At 42.0% G+C, this 22,848-nt stretch overlaps 1 protein-coding gene across 1 annotated transcript in view; it reads right to left on the bottom strand.

The window, feature by feature from the left end:
* Window positions 1-1,921: 1,921 nt before the first annotated feature.
* Window positions 1,922-22,848, bottom strand: part of klf7b (Kruppel-like factor 7b) — a 38,332-nt gene continuing 17,405 nt past the window's right edge. Inside the window, exons 2-4 of the mRNA XM_034304507.2 lie at window positions 15,993-16,602; window positions 11,746-11,869; window positions 1,922-7,473 (exon numbers count right to left, since the gene is read on the bottom strand). Of these exons, the coding sequence (XP_034160398.1) occupies window positions 7,422-7,473; window positions 11,746-11,869; window positions 15,993-16,602 (786 nt within the window). The 3' untranslated portion in view covers window positions 1,922-7,421. The remainder of the gene's footprint in view (window positions 7,474-11,745; window positions 11,870-15,992; window positions 16,603-22,848) is intronic.

Here is a 22,848-nt window from a genome sequence, read left to right as displayed (position 1 = left end):
TCAGGTATGTGGAAGAGGGCGGATAGCACTTTCCTCTGAGAGTGATATGGTGCTCTGTGACGCAGCATGAGCAGCAGTTCAAAAAAGATGCAGTCAGCTAGCTTCATGTGTCTCAGAGGAAGCATGTGTTAGCCTTCACTCACCCTGGCTGGTAGCTGTTGTTTGATAGGGAAGAGCTGGCTGGTGGGTGACCAAATTGGAGAGAAAATGGGGGGAAAATGTTTCAAAGCCCCCTTTTTTTAGGATCAGATCACTTAACCTTTACTCGAATTGACAGTTTCCTGTGTTCATCCAGAGTGATTAGTCAGTTAGATAAATCTGACTGATTGTTGTTAGCAATGTGCTAACTTCATTCTCCAGACTTCTGTATCACTGACCAATACATCATTGTGAAATGTCTTTCCTCTTGTGCCTCAAATAGTGTAGCAAGTTCCTAAGAATAGTATAGCTTATTTCAGAGGGTTAAAACTATTCATTGTAGTAGCAACCTCAAAAGGGTTTTATTACTTTTATTGCACAGTAGCAACCCAAATTCATTGGCTAGTGGCCTCTCAGAAAATAAAGGAAGAGAGGTTCATAATGTGGACCATTATGCTCTGGCAGCAGTGGTACTATTTATTACAGTAATAGGCGTGTGTGGTTTTGGACGTAGCCATTCATCCCTGCACCAAGGGGAGAGGGGTGACTGCTCTGCTGAACGGGTGGGCTGCGACATGCACATTAAGTAGCTGACATGGTTCTCAAGAGACCGCCGAAAAATGACAACAGGCAAAATTTGGTGTCCTTTTCTTTTGCATGTGTGTAAGAGTTGATGCGTCAGTTCATTAAGCAGTCACTGCCACATGGTACCCCTCAATTACAGAATTTTACTTAGGATTAATTATTGCTTACGGTTCCAATTTTAATCAAGGCACACAAAATGCTTGTTGTGGTTTGGTAGGCTGACTATATGAGTACACAGAAATGGACACAGGAGACTTAAGACTGCTTCCTGTCCCATTATCTTTTGTTCATTTCCCCATAATGTAGGACTAACTTCTGTTCCATGCATCAATCTTCATTCCGTTCATTGTTTTTTCCCAACAGAACAGGATTGTGGCTAAACATTAATTGTAGATATTGAATTACACAGAATGACATATAGCCTACAAGCTTTAAAATGGATACTAGTGAGGGAGGGATTTAATATTTTAAATTGAACTGGGCCTTGGAGTCCTGTTGAAGCTCGACAATGACAGTGCAAATTTCAATTACAACCATAAGCAACTGTGACTTTAAAAAAAAAAAAAAAAAAAAAAAAAAAAAAACCACTCTCCGGAAGACATTAACATGACTAGAGTGCTGTAAAATCACCTTTTTCTTCCTCATAATTACTCTCTAATTAGCCATCAGTTATTCGATTACCCCTTTTAATCTGTAAGTCATGGGCATGGGTTTTACAAATGGTGGCTTAGACACTGGTGCACTGGTAACGATTCTAATTAAAGGACAAGACGCACAAAGTGTCCCTGAGAGACAAGTTTTGGGTGGGGGGTGTTAGATATTCATGAGGGTGTCTAATTTATAATAAAGTGTAAAAATTGCTACCATTGTGTGAGGAAGAAGCACTAGTACTAGCTAGTACTCCTATTGTGAGCAGTAGTGCACAGCCTTTCCCTTCTTTGGCAAAATGCACTGCTGGGCACAAAAGAAGTCATTAATAGAAGCTGTAAAGAGAGTCATTGTTGCAGTGCATTCCTCTTTTCTGAAAGAGAGAGAAAAAGTCAGATAATTTTGTAATGAGTCTTGACTCTGAAAAAGCCCTGCCAAAGTTTGGTAGCTACATGAAAAGACTTCCCGTGTTAATTTTCTCCCGTTTCATCTCCCTCTGTCCCAGGAATTCACTTTATTTGTCACAGAAAAAAACATCACACCAAAGCAGTCAGATTCTACCATTTATTACACATATTACATTCTTAAATAAAAACGCTCCACTGAACAGTTCTTGCATAGATATCTTACAATACCAATTTAAAAAAGAATTATGAAACAGACCAGTAACAAAAATAAATTTCATCTTCTTCCTTAATAAAGAACATTACCATACTAACATTATATCATACAAATAATATTTTAAACACTTTGTACAGCAAATAAAAAGGAGAAAAACGAAAAACATAAATGAACAAAAAAAACCCAGAAGGAACCGATTAGAAAAAAAAACCCAAACAAATAAAAAAAATAAAACAGAGAGGAAGTGAGCACGAAGGTAGCAGAAATGAAGGGTTGATGGGTAGAGTGGGTGCGCTGTGGACAGGTGAGGATAATGGTTACGATGATGAAAATGGCGGGGGGGTGGGGTGGGTGGGGGCCCTGCTCTAGCGAGAAACGTGCTGTACAAGTGGTGTGAGTTTTGTCGTGCCACTGTGGACGTGTATGAGTGATGGCATATACTGTACTCCCTTTTGTTCTGACACAACCTGCGCTAAGCTGTCGTGGCCGGCCATGGCAGAGGAAGCGGCCGAAAAAGAAAAGCACCTGTTCGAGGGACTGCGTTTCAGCTGAGGTCTGTCGTTGCGTGGCTCGCTCCCTGGTTATTGACTGCCTGCGACGTTCAGATTTTGCTGCTGGAAACACAAGCAAGGGCAGAAATATAGTGGTCTGAATGCAGCAGATTGAGGACCGGGGATGTGATCTGGGAGCAGCTAGCGGCTGTCCTGCTGATGCAGGGTGGGACAAACGAGAGGGGACAGAATGAGTGAGGGGAAGATGGAGATATATATATATATATATATATATATATATATATATATATATATATATATATATAGAGCAAGAGGAAAGGAAAGTACTGGTGAATCCGGTATATACTGACACAGAGTTTAGACAAGCACAGCAGACAGAATCCAAGATGCACTAAACATCACAAGACATGAGCAGAACGAATTAATCCACAAGTATCAAACTGGATCTGGTTTGATGACACATACTGTACTGACTACTGACCCTTCTACCATGCCAGAGCTGATCCAATCTGACACGAAGTAGACTACGAGACTAAAATGTCACATTCAGTGTGATTTTACTATTGAGTCATGGCTCATGTGCTCCTGTGACAGGTGCATCTCGAAATCTCACAACATGTTATGTGGACAATCGACAGTGGTGCGAATAACAGACTACGCTAGGAGTACACATGAAGTGCGCATGTTTTTGTATTGAAATGCTTATGTTTTAAACTAAGAACTGCAACACCTACAATCTGTAAGAGGTGCTAGAGTCAAGCGGAACCATCTGCCTGTTCATTAAATCCCTCTGCTTCAGTGTTATAGTTACACAAACACCCTGTTTAAGCCAAAATATAACGGAAGGGCATTTATTTCACTGGAAGGTACCTGAGATCAGGGGTTCTCAAAGTGGCGTCCGAGAAGAATAGCCAGGGGGTCTGTGATTATTTATTTATTTATTTATTTTTAGTTTGTTACATTGGTGGAAATCACAACACACCATTATCAAATTTGTCTTTATGATTGAGTTTTTGTAGTTATTTGACTGGTCTCTTGAATTAAATGGGTTTAATCCAAATCTCAAAAAAACAAGTAGGTCTATAAATTTCATCTTGGACCTTGGCTCCAATAAATAGTACGCATTTAAATAATCAGCCTAATGTTGGAATAGCTCATAAATTAAATCTGTACTACTACTTTAATAGTCAAATCTTTTTCCCTGGCTGTAAAAAGTTTGAGAACTCCTGTCTTAGATAATAATTAAACTATTTAAAAACAAAATACTCTATAAGCAAAATTTTTTATTTTTTAGATTTTTAGTCCAAATAATCAAGCTTTGGAAGCTAAAGGAAACCACCAGTTGCTTTCTAAATATAGCCAATAATAACAAATATTTAAGCAATCCACCCCTTCCAGATTTTTGCTCCATTTAAAGTTTGGGATTATATTACAACAGGCATATCTCACGTTCCCGAAGACTCCTTTGACCTTAGACATCCTTAAGAAACAGTAAACTCCACTGTATAATATGTAATGTACTAAAACCAATGCGACTATCTCGCTGTTACTGCACTGCTACTTGGAGAGAAAAAGAAAGAGAAAAATCACTAAATGACTATATTACAAGCACACATACCCAAGACCATGACAATGGCCACACACTGATGCTCAGGAAAAAAAAAAAAAAGTTTAATGCGGTTCAGCTGATTTAGGGTGGAGGTTAGGGGACAGCATCTGATAAGTGGTAATAATGAGAGTAAAAACAATAAAAATCCTCATTCTCTCTTTCTCATTTTTTTTTAAACACTCAGCAGTTTGCTTGCAGACGCATAAATCTTTGGGCAAAGTGTGCATTTGATGTTCCTGCTGTAGTTGATTGTGCATTGATCACTGCTGTCGTTTGGAGTGTGGAGAGAGGAAAAGGGGATGGGGAAACTGTGATCAAAACTCAAAGAGCGCAGGCGATGTCTAGAGCATGCTGATTGCTATTTTAATGAACGGGCCTTTATTTTCATAATCATTTGGTAGGTTCTGGAACGTTATAATATTTCTACGCAAAAAAATAGTTCTTCAGTTGTAGTCTTGCATTTACAATGGCAATTTACAGGTTGGAATATGGAAGTGACTAAAATGTATTTTTTTTCCAGGCTGCTTTGCAGTTCCTTGGACAGAAAGAACTTTAACGTTGTTTTCTGTTTCTCATAGTGTAACATAGGAAACCTCAGTTTGAGTCACGTGAGCATCTTAAAAGCTGGATGAAATCATGCTGGTTTCTATGGCTACACTGAAACGAGGGTTGGTCATATCTTTTAGATGTGTATCAGAATGATCTGAATTTGATCCCATTGTTTTCTGGCTGATGCAACCAACGCAGTGCACAGCAGAAACCTTGATGATCTACAACTAGTGTTACTCACAATGCTAATATGACTCTATACCAACGTTCGTGGTGGAATGTGTCCTGCTTTGCTTGCATCACTGTATAGATGCCGTGTCTAGAAGAAAGTGACACAAAAGCCCAAAATGATTGTACAAAAAGTGGTGGAGAGGTCAAATAGTCTTGATCCTCCTTTGATTTTGGCATCCTTTGCATCTTAACCCATGGATTTAAACCAAGAACCTTGAGCATAAAACAAAAACCTTGAGCATGAAAAAAATAATTCAAGCATAATTCAAGCAGAAATACAGGACTGAGCAGACTGTTATGTCCTTGTGTTTGTATAGTAGTGAGTGTGTTTGTTTTCGTGTGTATTAGTGAAGAAAGAGCAGGCCTTGTTTTGAGAGCAGTTTAGTAGATGAGCGCCATTTTTTGGTATCAGTCTGGTTGTGAAGGTCCCCTGAAGGCCGATGACCTTAACGTTACAGCTCAATGTTACAATGATGGCTTTGATTCTCCCCCTTCACCCTCATCAACTAAAGCAAGGAGAGGGTTCAGTGGGCCAACATCCTGCTAGACTTTGCAACCTTGGGAACAATGATTATAACCTCATTCACAATTATTTAGAAGCTGATTGTTATGCTAGAGCTCATCCTAGGCCTAGTTCAGCATAATAGCTAGAACATGTGAATGAGCTCTCATCATCTGACTTCAAAGCTTGACTTCAGGCAGAAAGAAATCCTACTCCAAAACAACAATGGATAAAAACCCTACTTTGAAGATATTGGAATAGAACAAAAAAAAAAAAAAAGAGAAAAAAATCCGGGAAGCAATCTGTGTGCGTAAGTGTGTATGTTTGAGAGAGGCTGCCATGCAGTGTTTTGTTTCTAATTCATTCATTAACATGATAATTATTTTTCCCTTGATTATTTTCAGCTTTATCTCTGAAAAAGAGCCATGAGCTAATAAAACCATTCTGTGTGTTTTTGTTGCGTGCGCGTGTCTATGTGAGAGATTAATTTTTTCGGGGTTTTTTTTCTCCTCATAATAGGTTTTTTTGTTGTTTTTTTTTCGTTTTTTTCCTTTTTGTCTGTATGAAAAAAGCACAGAGAACGTTGAAAAAAGTCAGTGCAGACAATGGATACGAAACAGGCAGGCAAAGTTCGTCTGGCGCGATGCCACTGGGTTCCTTTTCATGTTTTATTTTTTTGGATCCTGATGCCAGCAGGCGTCTCTAGTCAGAGTCACATGACCTGCCTGCTTTCCTCTGTCCTCTCCAGGAGCTGCAGCTGGAGAAAGGCCTCCCATCAGCCCCTTCTCCTCTGCACAGGGTTTGAGCTCCAATATGGGATCCAGTCTCAGCATGAAGCCAGCGAACGTTTCCAGTGTTAATGAGCATCACACGAGTGTCCGTGCTGACGCCAGGTTTGCGCAACAGTCTGCATCAAATCAGAACGGAGTGAAATGAAAACCATAGGGCTCCGCTTTATGAGTCAGCGGCCCAAATCCTTTCGGGCTTCGTATATTCTTCCTTGCATTCTTCAAACTCCTTGCTGTCAGTGCTAAGATAGGCACCACTGAACTGAACCTTTCACACATACTTGTTGTGTTCAAACTCCCCCCCACCCTCCCAGCCCTGTGCCCATATGTGCACATTCACGCTCATGTACACAAAAAACAAAAGTTCTTTTTTTTTTTTTTTTTTTTTTTTTTGAGTTTTAAGACATCTCAGTTCAGAAACAATCTTCTGTTTTGTAACACTGTCTTTAAAAAAAAAAAACAAAGGCAAGAAAGTGTCGCTGCGCATTGTTTCAGATGCCTGTGAGGTGACAGGCGTGAAGAGAGGAGCACGCTCTGAAGCGAAGAGCAGAGGAGGTCAGCGCAGGGGCTCCTTCCAGGGACTTGCTTTTGGCCACTAGCTCCATTGGTCACTGTCCAGAATGTTTGGCAACGTCGTCCTCCAAAGTGGCAGCTTGCTGTACATGGCGTGAACCGCAGTTCGGTTTTTATTATGAGTCCTTGGTGTAGACGGAAGAAATAGGAAGTAATTTTTTTTCAGAAGGTGTTGTCTGTGTAACTGAGAGCACAAGTACATTTCTAGAGCTGAAGTGTTGTTTTCTGATTAAATGTGATGTGTTTTGTGAGCAATGCAGTGTTCACAGGTCTTCTGTCCCATACTTATGATTTACTGTACAAAGAAGAGCAATAGTGCGGAAAAACAGCTATCGTTTGGCAGTGTCTGATTCCCAAGCTAGTAACTTGAGCTAAGTAACTGATTTTTTTTAAAAAAATGAGAAAATGGCGTGATTATATATATTTTTTGAAAACTGTCAAGAAGTGAAGAATCCAGCAAGCTCTGCTCTCCCGATCTCGTTGCCTCGTGTATTCTTTGTATTAGCCTCCGTTTCCTTCAGGCTTGGGTTTTTGAGGTCTCCACAGGAGTCTTCATCTCTGGACGGGGCACAACACTTCTTCTCCTTAGACATTCTTTTCCTCTCCCCCTTCTCTCTCTCTCTCTCTCTCTCCCCCTCTCCTTCACTCTCGTTTCCCTTCTCTCCTCAGATGTGCCTCTTCATGTGCAGAGCCAAATGGTCAGACCTGGAGAAACACCTGCAGAGAGAGAGAGAGAGAGAGAGAGAGAGAGTGAGAACATGAAACAATGTTAGCTAATCATGAGATACTAGCCTAGCATAACAGCATTTGATGAATCGGGCTGGGGTCTCACAGTGATGGGGGACCATATGACAGTCAGCCCAGGCTTTGCAGATGGAGTCTTTCGGAGCAGAAAGAAAACAACATTTGGCTTTCAGGGGGAAAAAAATGAATATTTAAGCGCTAGATTCTTCTCCCTAAGTTAATGACAGATCGTCTCAAGTCGAAAGCTTGCCAGCTTACTGATACATGCTGCGACTCTACTGTTCTTTGTTAAAGAAACTGAATAACATATATTTTTGGAATATAGGAGAAAACTGAGACTAGCTGGATTTTTTTTTGGGGGGGGGGGGGGGGGGGGGGGGTTATTTCAACACTGGTGGTGAAACTACACTATAAATCGCATTGTCGCATTAGTTACATTGCACTTGAATCATGACGGTTGGTTTTGCCCCGAGCCGTGGGCTTTTTTTGTCATACTTGATTAAGTTCACTGGTAATAACTACTACAGAGGAAGAAAATCCGCAGCGGATATGCCGTGCCTATTTTACATACATTAAACTACAAGGATTGCCATATAACATTCGTATACAATGATGAATCACAGCTGGTAATAAAAAAAAAAAGCAGCAAAACGTGTGTGGGATTGAAATGAAGAATTAAAATTTTCATTTGCCTTTGGCTGTATGCATTATTAATTAGTAGTGATCCACAGTGTGCTTCTCCAGAACAGGCAGAGGAAGGGCGGTGAAGGAGAGACATACAGGTGGACAATTACAATAGATTTAAAGAAATAGTTCACTGAAAAAATGCTAACGTTGCTAAAAGAAAGAAAGGAAATCTAATAGCAGTAGCACATTTGGCATTATGCAAATGAGATGATGCTAACTGGTCCACGTGAGCTTTTGGATATAGGTAGCAATGCTAGCTCTTCTGAATAACAACAACCCTTGTGCTTTCTTTCCATATCGTGCTTTAATGCCTCTGCTAGGAGAAATCAAAGGTTTACTGAGCAGAGGTGTGTTTTTGTGTGTGTGTGTGTGTGTGTGTGTGTGTGTGTGTGTGTGTGTGTGTGTGTGTGTGTGTTAAGGGCTGCTGGACAGATGGCCCTATGACACTGGCCGCCACACCAGCTGGCACACCCATAACCCCCCTCTCCTCACCCTCACTCAGTCCCACTCCACACCCAACAGGAGGGCTGGACTTGATTAGGCAGGATTAATGATGAGCCATGTGTGTGTGTGTGTGTGCTTCTGTGTGTGTGACACAGTAACAGTATGTATGTGCGTGTGTTAGCTGACTGTATTAGCTGTTAAACTTTCCACGGCTGCTCTCCACTGTCCATTGTGATGGTAATGTGGGATCATCTTGACACACACATGGATGAAGTCCCTCAAGGAGGCTGAACAGAATGGCTCACGGAGAGGACAGAGGGAAGCAGCTGTTTGCCTACACATCGCCTTTCACACATTAAAGCACGTGAGAGGCTATTCTATTTAGGATAAATTAACTTCTAACTTAACTCACTGGGGTACGAATGGAAGAGCTGATATTAGGGATGCATCAATACCCATTTTTCAGACTGAGCACGAGTACGAGTACATGTTTTTTCAGGACACATCAATATCAATAACAATACTGAAATGACTAACCTACTTAGTGTTAATCAATCGGGAATGTCACCGATCATTTTATTTATCTGTTTATGTTTCCTCGGTTTATATAGTTACCATGAAAATCACGGTCACTTCCATGTCCATTTTTATGCACTTAGGCTACTATGTTTGTTCTTTACAAGTGCATTAGTTACCCTGGATTGTGTAGGGTTGCAGTGGAGAGCGGGTTTTGTTCCACTTTGGCAAAGCTCTTCTGTATAGCTATTAGTACGTTTCATTGTTTTTACTGCGTCAGAATCTCTCATTGTCAATCATAGTGGCTGATCATCAAGAACATATACCGGACCTGTTATTTTTATTGTTATTTTATTTCTTCTAAGGTAGTTTGTAGACCTTTATTCTCACCTAGCCAGCATTCGCTGCACTGTTGGTTGCTATTGGGTGCTGCTAGCATTGAAGTCCTCATGCCACGTTACTTGTATAGTAGGAAGGTGTTGTAGTTGCTCCTCTTCATGTTCTCACACAGCACAGTTAGCAGTCTGCTTTGTGTTGATCGCCATCATTAATCTCATTAATTTCATGTCATCTGTCGTTAGCGTAACAACATACACTAGGCATACATCACATAGCATTGCATGCTACTGGAGCAGTTTTTTACGAGTACAAGTAAATGGGCATAGTATCGGACCAATACCCAATACCAGTATCTGTATCAGTGCATCCATAGACACATTTCTCTGTTTGTTACAACTTCTCCAGAAGTTATTCTCTCTGTGTGAGTCATGGCAGTCAAAATGAACAAACTCTGTGCTTCCTTTGATTACAGCTGTGGATGTGTCCACTAGCAAATGTACCAAGTAGTATCCACTCTAACCGGATTAGCCGACTCTGCAGCGAGGTTCTGCATGGGTTAATACTAAGTCCAATTCAAACATGAACCACAGGGCCCAATTTAAAAAGCTCCCCAGGGGTTGACAGAGGCGAAGGAGGCGGACTCGGTCTTAACTTCCATTCCCAGCTCCGAAGCAGCTGTTGTCAAAGCTTGGCATCAGATAGAGTCAATTACAGTGCTGGATTCTACATCCATATGCCAACGGCCCTGTCTTGCTTTTTCCACAGTCAATGCTGTTGTGAATTTATCAGTGAATTCTGTACAAACACCTTGCTATTTCTCCAAAACCTAGACATAAAGCATAATCAGGACAGTGTTGGGACAGTGTTTGGAGATGACTCTATGGCCACAGTTTCTTTCAGAAGCCAGTAGGTTTGTTGATGGAGCAGGTGAGTAGATCTGGCTTCTGAGACCATGAGACGAGGCCCTGGTGTGATGCTGGCAGCAGGCTGGGGAGCCATGTATAATTGTGCTTCCACCTGGAGCAGGCTCGGTGTGCACACGCAGTCGTGCCGTGTAATTTGCACCGGGCGGCCGGCCCGAATGACAGCATCCTACTATTGTCAACTGACAGGCTATCACTCAAAGCTACCCCTGTGTGCATGGAAATCTTGCTTGTGCTCCTCTTTCCTTTTGGAAACACACACTCCCTTTGTCTCTCTCTCTCTCTCTCTCACACACACACACACACACACACACACACACACACACACACATACTCAATCAGTCCTCCCTAAACCCATCACTGTCACATCACATGGAGACAAAGAGAGCTTTCATTTCTGACAGGACTGTGGGATGTAATGACAATGTTTGATGTACTGTGTTAGCGTGTGTGCGTCTGAATGAACTATTTGTGTGTAGGTGCTCGTCTCTTGCATGATTATGTTCTGAAAAGCTTACTGAAAAAAAAAAAAAAACAGTCCTGAACTGATTCAGCTGCTCTTTCAAACTATGACATATATAGCTCATCCCCTCAAAAAAAAGAAAGAGTTTGGATTGATAAGGTGGTATTTAATGTTTAATGTTGCCCCTTTCCTTCACGAGCTGTATATAACCGTGCTGTTGAGCATGCCCTGGTCCATCTTCCTAAAACCATCGGAATGTTCTGCGTGCTAGTCCTCCTGCGCCACGCCAAGTTCCTTTTATTGCTGTTATATAACTCGCGTATTTGAAACACACCCCCTTATTTTTCCCTCTATTCTGTCGAGTCGATACATGCTGCACCAGTGGGGAGAAGGATGGGGGCAGATGGGAAGAGAGAGGAAGAGAGCAGCAGTAATTTGGTAATGAGTATCACAGGACCGGACTGTGAATGAACTCCTCATGAGGGAATGGGAGTCTTAAACTAACTGCCAAACGATCTATCCCAGCACACAGCACTTCTGAGAGAATTTCAGAGAGAGAGAAACAGAGAGAGAGAATCAGAGAGAGAGAGAGAGAGAGAGAGAGTGTGAGAGAGAGAGAGGTGTGGGAGGTATATGTGGAGAGAGGGAGGGAGGGCAACACTACTGAGCAAGACAGTTTAGTGTTGCTGATTCCCAGCTGAAAGGAATTTTATTTGTGCGCACAAGGGGATTGCAAGAAAGCAGGTTTGATAGACAGAGAGAGACAGGTGCTGTGCCTGCTGCTCAGATGCAGAGAAAAATTCTGGGAGAGAGCTTTCTAATCACACAGTCTCTAAGAAGGAAGCCGAGTGTGTATGATAGTGTGTGTCTTACCTGTCGCAGTGGTTACACTTGAAGGGCTTGGCGCCGGTGTGCTTGCGGTAGTGCCTAGTCAGCTCGTCGCTGCGGGCAAAGCGCCACTCACAGCCTTCCCAGGAGCATTTGTACGGCTTCTCACCTGCAGACATGTGACACACCAAATTAGCAAGCCTTTTGCACTCACATGCATTCACTCACACACACAGACACACACACACTCGTGCCTATGCAGGACAGATCCACTGCATTAAACAGGAGATAAAAATTATTTGTTATATTAAACAGTGATTTCGCTCTTCCTTCTCTTCCTTCTCTGCGTGCCAACTATTCACATTTCTTACTGCAGCCCAACTGTCTGGAACACTCAATGAGCCAAATCAAAGGCAATTTTCCTCTTTTTGCAAAATTCCATGAAAAAAAAAATAGGACTGTGCAAATTAACTCATTCACTGTGACAACATTAATTTATAATCCAGAGTCACGTTTCCAAAACATGAAACCACTTCCATTAACTGTTCTCCACCCCCTGATGAGAGATCTGAATTTCAGATGAAGTTAAGCAGATGGGGGAGGCGATCCCCATTGTTCAACATGCTGTAGTTTTTTATCTATCAGGCTTAAAGTGATGGGTGGGGTGTCTGCTCTGGTCACGGTTCTACCCCAGCCTCGAGCTAGAGTTTGTGGCGAGCAGACGGGGCTCTGGCCCTGGGCTCCCTAGCTTGAAGGAGGAAATGGAGGGGTGTCAGTGGTGCTGATTCAGATCCAGGGGTGGTAAGGATAATTGGGGTCTTAATGACGCTTAATGGGGAGTAATATCGTACTCACAGTCAGCCAGCTGCCAGCGTTACTGCTCTTCCTCATGTCCGCCAATCTTCCTAACTAGACTGAAGAGTCGTTTGAAGTGAAATTTAGGTTTGCTCGATTACAAAGTGCAGCTTACCAGATTGCAAATGACAGTACAGTAAAAGAAGGGCTGCTGTCTGTAGCACTCATGCCTAAGGACATTGGCTAGTGCCATTTAATGCAGATGGAGAATGACCAAGGATCTGTCAGGAAGGAATTACTCATTAGACGACTTACTTTCCACTCCTCTGTAAAATGTGATTGAAATTAAGCATATTCTTGCTTAATGTTCAATTAATGGCATCACAACATGCAGAGGATGTCTAGGCACACAAATCTGGTTGCAAGCCGAGACAAAACGGTGAGTGTTTGTATAATCTAGGAATATCCTGGATTTGCTAGCCATGTGGAAGCCAGTGATGAGGCAATCCAACGTAAAGGATGACACAGCACAGACGACAAACGCAAGCTGTGTGATGTAACCCCTGCAACCGTTTCCTCTTCTCTTTCCCCCATCCTTAGTTCACTTTGAGGACTACAGGCAACAAATGGAGAAGACCATATTTTAAATTATTTCCACTAAACTTCCTTGGCACTTTGTATAGTGCCAAACTGACTGCGGTGTCTCTCTCTGGTCAGTTTGACTGAGACACATAGCGGTCCAAATGCTTTTCCTTTTATTGGATTTGCTTGTCCTTGAGCTCTCCTGGTTTATAAAATCAGCAGTGAATAATATCCCCAATGTATACTCTTGTATCTACACAGATGGACGGAACCAAAGAGGAGCCCTCCCTTACACTGAGATTTGAAAAGTGGTGGGGCCGCAGGTGCGAGACACCAAACGTTTCACACTGCACTCTGGGTAATTGGCCAGAGACCCCTACCCCCCATCCACACGCGCACACACACACACACACACACACTCTCATAAACATGCACCATCTCCCTCCTTCTGTCATAGCCCCCACTCTTCTCCCCCTTTCTTCTCTCTCTGTCAGACAGCAGCAAGGCAGGCTTGGACCTGCAACCACGGCAACCGCAACACCAGCCAATTATAACTTGGGAAGGCACAGATGCATGATGGAGTCGCTTAGCAACCGGTCAGAGAGAGACAGAGAGTGAGAGAAAGAGAGAGAGAGAAAGTGAGAGTGAGTGTGTAAAGTTAGAGTGAGGGAGAGCTGTGCAGTTGCAGCATGCAATGGAGGGACACTCCGCGGCACCAGCCAATTACTGTTCGCTTTCGTTGAGTGGGATGTAGTTGCCTGGCAACCCAAATGTACGGAGCAGAGTGGGGTAGGCAGTGGGCTAAAGCTGGACCCTAGGCTGGAGAAGCGCTGAGCTCTGGCTGGACTGGCATATTGAAGCCTTTAACTGGTCCAGAGCTGCAAACAACCAGCCTGTTACTGCGTTTCTTCTGCATGTGATAGGGTTTCCTAGCAACTTGTTGTCTTCCAATCAACTACCCCCTGATGCCCCCCGTCAGTGGCTTGAGTTCTAATGCCACAGTTAATTACATTTCTTCAGTCAACAGCTACAATGATCTCTGAGTATCAAATTTCAGCAATTACAGGGCATGCATTTTTACTTTTGTCTCCTGGAGCAGGAGTTATTAATCACAGCCCCTATATCAATCTTATGTTGCATTTCAGAGCCAGGGTTCACACTGTAACTAGTGCTGGGCGATTTTCACGATTCGAATAAATGTTTTTACGTGATTTTCAAAATGTTCTAATCGAGACTGTACATGTTTACATATATAAGTATTTAAATTTTTTAATTGAAACAACCATAAATGCTAAAAGTTTAAACCAATACAGAGGAAAAACACAGCCTTCTTAACCTCCTACAGCCTGCACTACCTTCAAAGACTTAGATAATGAACAGGCAGCACATCGCCGAGGACTGATCTAATAGCAAGTAAAGGTTTAAATATTACTTCATATATATGGAATTGGTACAGGTTTGAAAAGTCATATGAACAGGTTTATGTAAAATATAATGCTGCATTACATCCTAAGCGATAATTTCACCGGTCAGAATTACGTAATTTTCACCCTCAACAGACGAAGTGGGAAAACTGATGCCCCATATTTGTATTTTGTTAGCAACAAGCTAGGCAGCAAACTCAGATAAGTGGTGTATGTTTTCTTTCTCAAACAGCGAACTGTTTGGTCAGTGTTTTAGAGTTACAAACGAATATGTCTGGATGGAAGAATATCCTAAGTTGACTTCTTTGTTGCGGTGGCATTTCATGTCACGAAAGACATGGTCCCCATTTACTGTCGAGAAAGAAGGGTTCACTAAGTTATGCAAAAATAGTAACAGTGCCATCTATAGCAAATAGTGCAAATAATAATTTTTTAAAATATATTCTTTCTTTAAATATTCTTTACGTAAAAGAACCACTGTTAGCACTATTTGCTATAGATGGTTCTGTTACAATTTTTGCACATCTACATTTTCCAAAGTCCATTCTAATAAATAAAAAACTAAAATTACGCCATTTATTTATAATCGCATTTTGAATTGTAATAGAGAATCATTCATAAAGTTGAAAAAAAATCTCAAGTTTTTTTTTTTTTTTTGCAATATCGCCCAACTCCAGCTGTATCCCACATTGCCTCCATACTGTACATTAGAATACACACCATTAACTGTGCAAAAACTGTATCAAAGCCAAAGCCAACCTTTCCATCACCAAGTAGACTTCCCTTGAATTCTACAGTTATAGTAATGTCCCTGTGCCAGTAATCTATTACAATAATAACTGAAAAAAAGAGGATTAAACTAATTATATCATTGAATCCAGCATGTAATGAACATGACTGGGATGCTGGCATACAGCAGTCTGTCTTTTGGCTTATTTATTTTTCCTTTCTCCCATTGTTACTTGTTTTAGTTCCCTGTCAGGAACACTGCCGGTGAGCTAGTATAGTGATTAGCATTGCTACCGCTTGCAGAAACCCGCTGAGTCAACAGCCGGCCTCAGGAGCAAGATTAGCCACAGCGAGGCCATCAACACAGCAGGACTTGAGGGCATGGTGGAGCGTAACTCCCTCTCAGGGTTCAGCGAGAGGGCACCAGCAGCAAAGCAGAGGTGGATGTGGCTGAATTAGCCAAGATACGAATTTTAGCCAGTCTATCAATCATCCTGCAATTACTGACTGTGCTGACAGGTTTTGAATAGTGTGGCTGAACTTATTTTAGTTTGAAAGTGAGTTGGGGGACGACTACCTTATTCTGACCATGATTGCGGAGACAGACCTCACTCCAAGCTATGTTGTAGCAGAATGTAGGATTTTTTGCATGCTTTTCGTCATTCCTCTTGGTTTTGAAGAGAAAAACTTAACTTTTTTTAAAGAGAGGCCCTCAAATACATCCAAACAAATCCATGCCTTGATGGTTTGATGGAATCTCACCTGTGTGTGTCCTCTGGTGTGCCTTCAAGTGGGAACTCTTTGTGTAAACCTTCCTGCAGCCATTGAACTGGCAGCGATGGACCCTCTTCTTGTTCTCTGGGATGTCACCAATTCCTGCTGATCCCAAGCCTCCTTCTCCGTCGCTCTGTGCTCCCCGGGCCGGTGGGGAAGGCAATGACTGTGTCGCCACCAATTTAGCAGTGGCCAACCCCACTTTCTTTGCCACCAACTTGAGCGTGAGTGTGCCGTCAGGTGTGGCGGTAAGGGTCTGCGTTGGCTTGACCAGGTGCCGGCCCAGTTCTGGTGAGGAGGGTGGCGTTAGTGAGGTGACGGCACTCAGTTGTGCTGGGTGGACGCCCCCATTACCCTCTTTTACTCCTGCCTCTATGGTCTTACCACTGGCGGGAGTGTGGAGGTTTTTGGGCAGAGACACGAGCAGCGGCGGTGGACTGGGTTGGTCTGACAGGCTGGGAAGCAGTGGATCCATTAGGTCCTCGTCGCTGTCCCCCTTCATGAAACCTGGCGTCAGCAGGCAGTCCAGATCCTCGTCAAAGAGGTCGGACAGTCGCTTGGGCTCTGTCTGTAGATACCGCTCCAGCTCCAGACATGTCTGTGGAAAAGAGAGACAGGGAAAAGACATAAGGTCAAACACAGATAACTCTAGTTACTTTCCAGCATGACACTAATCACCTTGTACTACCTGATAAATCACTTGTTCAATTAACTGTTTAAGGGGGGAAGTCAAGGGATCCTAATGCCACACAAAGTCTAGCAATACAACATTAAACAGTTCAATTTAAAAATTATGCCATTAAAATACCAAACATACCAGTAATATACCATTAATAAACCTTAATTGCTTTGACAGTTAATTAATTTTAACAGAAGAGGTAGCTAAACCTGTAGGCAAGGGTCATGCCACTGAAAGGTTCATATTATAATAGTTTTAAGAAATATCAGCACCCAAAAGCTTACTGGCGCATCAGCGCATTGCCTGGCAAACCAGTTTCTGCTGGTGGGTTTTGTTTCACTCTGGGGTTGTCAACAAACACACTTGCAGTTTGGGGTGATCGATCACAGGTGCTGGGCTGCTCTGCCCTCTCTATGTCTCTCTGGGAGAGAAATCAAAAATCCCAGGAATTTTCATTACTCTCCAACCACGAGGGGAAGGTATTTACCCATGCAGGTTATGGTTTTCCTCAGTGTCTGCTCTCTTCATGGTATTTCAATAGAAACAAGCACCTTGCTTAAGATAATAAACCTCTAGACTTCTTTTGTGAAGGGGGATTCATTAAAGTGAAAAATACTTCAGTTGAGCAAGAGCAAAAGAAAGTGAATGAGAGAGAGAGAGAGAGAGAGAGAGAGTCTATGGCTCACTGACTGCCTATTCAGCAGTTTCTTTTCTAACGGTCTAACAACATTATTCTCCAGTCACACTGACTAGTTTGGATATTAGAGCGTTCCGTTCCGCATGTCGCAGTAAAAGCACTTTGGCAGCGGGGTCGGAGCAATGAAAAAAAAAAAAAAAAAATATTAACCCCTCCGGCTCATTCCTTCATGTCATCAGTACAAATTATAACTGCAGCAGCTCCATTATTTTAACTTCAGAAATATAAAGGAATGCATCTTGAGCTTATACTCACACATCCTCTTCTACTCCCTAAACCATACCGGACTTTGTATCCATATTGTTAGTGGCACGCAAATAAGCTGCAAACTATATTAAGTGAAAAAAATAATGTTTTTATTTTTTATATTTTTCTTTCTTTTTTTTTCTTAAATGGAGAGTTTCAAACCAACTCATAAGCATATTTTAAATATAATACATAGTCAAGGCCTATGCACTGCAGGTCTTTGGATAGATATATGTCGGCAGTATGTATATGTTTCCGTAGGACTTTACACTCCTGCTTCTAATAGAACGTCAAACCTGCTTAAAAAGACTTTGACTTGGTTTCAGTCCAACTCAAAACCAATTTGTAGCACAGAAGAAAAGCAGTTTTTGCTACTGTTTAATACTGACACACCGGCTTTATTCAAATTTCATCACAACACCGCGACTATAATATCCATCACTCCAGAGCAGCATTATCCATACTTAAAAGTAGTATATGGATAATATATAACACTCTAAACTATTAATATGTTGGAATATATTAAATATTTTTTATAAGGCTGTTGTTCATTATTCTGACCTGCATTATAAACTTTTTATACGCAGGTTCTATTTTAACAATTGAACCTTCCTGAAAAGCGTGAAGCCTCCCAGCAGTGTAAAGCGAAGCTTGTGCGTTTTGGGATGGTTGTATGAGCTTCAGACTACGCGGCAGGTGTTTAAATTATCCATATGAACTGAGAATAAGCGGTCTTTCATCCAGGTGTTACAGAGTGAGAAATTCAGCAGTAGACTGAAGTTTTGCATCTTGAATTATTTTAGTTGCCACTGTTTTTATAGAGCTTATTTGCAGTCATAGATTTTTTCAAGCATGCAACACAGAGAGAAGAGAACACTCAGTACAGTTATAGCTTCCAGAAACAAATGAAGCAAGGGTAGAAAAACCCTGTAATAGTACATATTTATCTGAGCAACCCTACAGTGGAGCTGCTTTATGAATCTGAATAATCAGAAGCTAAAGCCAATTACAATATGTTCGTTGTACAATTTCTGTTCAATATGTCGAAAAAAATCCTCACAATTAAAATAGTGTTCACTGATATTAGCAAGTTTAGTGCCCCTAATCATTCACATCAAGCACACTACAGTAAAAATGCATTATGGGAATCCTGAGTGTGAATAACAAATGAAAGATTAAATCATATCTCTGCTTAGACCTCACTCGCCAGCATTCCTACCAAAGACACAGTCATATGCTAGTGCTAATTGAGCCTGATATCTGCTAAAGTGAATAGTGAATAAGAACATTATACTTTTATTTGCTGTACGTGCAACACTGAGCTCCATCAATAATAGATGCGGTGCTAAGAGGCGTTATCACACAAAGAGACAGCTGGGGGGGGGGGGGGTTGGGGGGGAGAACACCGCCAAACTGCTATTAGCTAACACGGCTCGGGTCCAAACTAGACACAAAGAGAAAATTAAGGCCAATCTCGGAGTCAGTTCCTTTCACTGTCTCCGCTCCCTATGTGTGTAATAAAGTCAGCACATTATCTAAGACTAATGCTTTTACATCTCCGCTTGCATCTACCAAAACTGTTCTCCTCCTCCCCTGCTCCCTGTATCCTTGGATTGAAACTATATTTTTTCCCTAAATACAAATAGGTTTTAATTAAAGCGATTTGGCTTTCATCAGATGCTGTTTGAAGCTCTACCTCGTGATGAAACACTGATCTCTCTCTCTCTCTCTCTCTCTCTCCCTCCACAGCATGCGTTGATGACTAATTAGCCACTCAAACGACCCGGCGAAGAGAGGCTCTTTATTCAGCTAATTTGCTGATGGGAAGCCCAAGTGTGTGTACTCTTGCATCACGTACGTGTTTGTGTGAGTAAAATGGAGCGGTAACTAAAAACTACCCCTTGATTTTTATTGCCATTAGAAAAAAAAAAAAAAAAAACTTTTGCTTTGGGTTTTTTGTGCACTCCATAGAGGCTGATGTGGGAGGGAGAGGCGAGTTGGTATCCAGCTCGCACTGTGATTCTGCATGGAAATGGTGTCGTTTTCAATGAGCCAGGTTGATGAAATCTGCCTATGATATGCCATCTTTGCTGTCCCCTGCAGTGCCCAGAACAATAACCCACAGCTCCTGTCTATCCACTACAGCTATTATCACCCGTACATTCCACTGATCATAACCACTCTTCTGTAAAATTGGGATTCTGTCCTTGATTCGTGTAAGGAAGGCTTTTGCCCTGTTTGCGTCTTCCATTTATTAGATTTACAGTGACATATATATATATATATATATATATATATATATATATATATATATATATATATATATATATATATACACACACACATACAAAAATGTTTTTTTTTTTTTTTTTTTGGCTGAGGAGCCTGTGGCGGCTGCTGCACCATTAGCTCTGTAACGACATGACAATTACTGAGAAACCCTGGGAAAGCCATTGTGCCAAGTGACAGACGCTTATCATCAACTGCAGGAAGCGTTTTGAATCTCTGTTGCATGTCCATGACAGACCACCCCTCAGGTCACAGAGACAGAGAGAGAGAAAGAGAGAGAGAGAAGGAGGAAGCTAGTCAGCCACATGCATTCTGTCAGAGGTAGATCCTATCTGCCCCAATGACATTTCAACCATCATCACCACAGGATGAACATCACAGTAATCTGAGGTCCACGCTGTCGTCGATAGGATTTCATGGATTTGCTCGCCTTTTTGGCTGGGTGGTAGGACCCAGAGGCCAGGCCTGCCACTTTTGGCCTGTTGTTCAGACAATAACGATGAGTAGTGCTGTGGAGATTGAGTCCAAGACAACACACACACACACACACACACGGCCTGGGACCTGAGCTTCCTCACTCCATTCACTGTCATCTGCCCATCCCCCTGGTTCCAAGCCCCAGGAATCCTGACATTTAGAGGATACAGTTACACCATGAGGCAGAGAGCACTTTGTGATTTACTGTGTATGTGTGTGTGTTTGACTAACTGTGTGTGCCTATTTATTTTGGTAAGGGTGTGTGTGCTTTTGGTTGCCCTATTGAAAAGTGGCCATAAAACCAATGAACTGGAGTATCTAACAGCCGGTTTCCTAACAAAAGACCCAACAAAAGCATGAAAAAGTGTCCCAATAAAATGGTTAATGGACAAATAAATTGAAAGGCACTTATGTGAAAAGTCAACATACGTCAGCTTGGTAAAGCGCTGAGTGGCCCAAGCGATTCCTTTTGATCTTGCTTGCAATTCCCAGCATCAAAGAAAGCCTTCTAAATGAAAGACTCGCTCTATCACAACCACTGTCTCATAAAGGGGATTTCAGCATCTTTTTTTGTGAGGAGACACATGCTCACATCTGAGAATGATCACCCGATTCTTTCCACCAGCCGTCACTAATGCTAAACTACAACATTTTGAACAGCAAACGGCTCAGGGAGCTGACAGCCTCTCGCAACAAACTCAAACACAATGCACGCAGTTCACACCTAAGGACAAACAAGTGTGGCTGATGTCTTGACAGTCCTCAGTGTTTAAACTTACTTCTGAGGCAACTCTATATCTGCTGCTGACCGGACTCTCTTCCTCTTTCTTGCCTCCTATGAAATTTTAATGAGCAGTGTATGATGGAGTGAGTCCACTCAGACTCTCCTGCTGTGTAATGGCCCTCCTCTCTGCCTGTTTCTGCACCTGTGTCACCCCCTCACATCACCCCCTCCCGCTCAGTACAGTAGCCTTACTGTCCCCCTCCTCAACACACATACGAACACACACATGCAAAACACAATAGCACAGCAAGTCAATTAGCACCTGGGCACTAACCATCCTCCCTCTTCTACTCCACTCCATCCTCATCACGCTCGGCCTAATAAACATGGGCCATAAAATAAATGAATGTAGGCAATCCATGTGGAAGAAAAATGCTAACAGCTGTTAGTTGGGACAGCCCAGATATGCTCTTTTAATTTGGACGGATAATTTAATCCAGTTTCATTTGGCCTGTGGCCACCGATGCAGAGGCTGCACACACACACACACACACAGGCTCTTTTATCTCGGGTCGCGCCCTCTGACATTTGCCCACAGTGAGAAAAAAACCACATGCAATGTGGTTGGGAATGTATTTCACTTGCAGAGCCAATTAAATGCAAACAAGACACTTCTAGCAGTTGAGATTTTTAAGGCACAGGACATGCTTCGATGAATTTGTAAAATCCTGTTAAAGTCTATTGATAAGAACCATATCTCATTCCACTGCACTTTCCTGGATGACGTGATAATAACTGCCTGGCACAAATGCCTTGTTTTTCTACTGCGCAGTTTAAAAAGCAAGCCAAGCTGTGTCATCTGAAATTAGGGAAATTTTTTGTCAGATGCTCTGAATCGATATTTATGAGAGCAACAAGAAAGGCTCTGTTGAGAAAGAATAGCACTAACCCACATCTGTTATCATGATCTCATCACATGTGTGAATATGTTAATGCAGAACAGAGGTTAAATCTGACCCACACAGCTAGGCGATCAGGACTACACATTGTCCTGTGAGAGTGTAGAAAAGAGAATTAAAAGACCAATTCTCACAGTGGACAGATTACTCTTAGCAAGCCAGACACAGAGTGAACGATGCCCGACTGCAGACAGTCCCCGGGCTCTTGCTGCCCTGTTGACGCTGTTTTCTCAGTGCCAGGTTTCTCGGCGAATCTCTCCGCTGGTGGAAAGTGTGCACTTGATTTCTCGGAGGGGAAAAAAAAAAAAAAAAGAGGCCAACTGTGTGCCACACAAGTCCTGCATTTACATATGCGTATCATTATTGTTGTGGTTGCCTGGATACCAGGCAATAGTTAAATCCCTTGTGTCTATCTGCAAAAGCAACTCCTACAGCTTATGAGCCAGGCAGCCAACACGAGCCGAAAAACTGAAAATCCAAGGGTTTACAATGTCAAAGAATATGACCTTGACATTGTTAAAGAACCTAAAAAAAAAGTGTTACACTAATAAATTTACACACATACCTTTATATTTATATATATATATATATATATATATATATATATATATATACACACACACACACACACACACCGTATATCTTACAGATTTAACTACTGGATCACTTATTGTGATAAGACTGGTTTGGTTTTCTTTCCACATCACTGAGAATAGAGACAGAGTAACCCTGACCTTCTATGTGTAGGCTTAGTAGAAAACAGAAAATCAATA

The sequence above is a fragment of the Pangasianodon hypophthalmus genome, chromosome 5 (assembly GCF_027358585.1).
Source record: "Pangasianodon hypophthalmus isolate fPanHyp1 chromosome 5, fPanHyp1.pri, whole genome shotgun sequence".
NCBI classification, from domain to species: Eukaryota; Metazoa; Chordata; class Actinopteri; order Siluriformes; family Pangasiidae; genus Pangasianodon; species Pangasianodon hypophthalmus.
The sequence above is the reverse complement of the archived record's forward strand: the minus strand, read 5'-3'. Positions and strand labels throughout refer to the sequence as shown.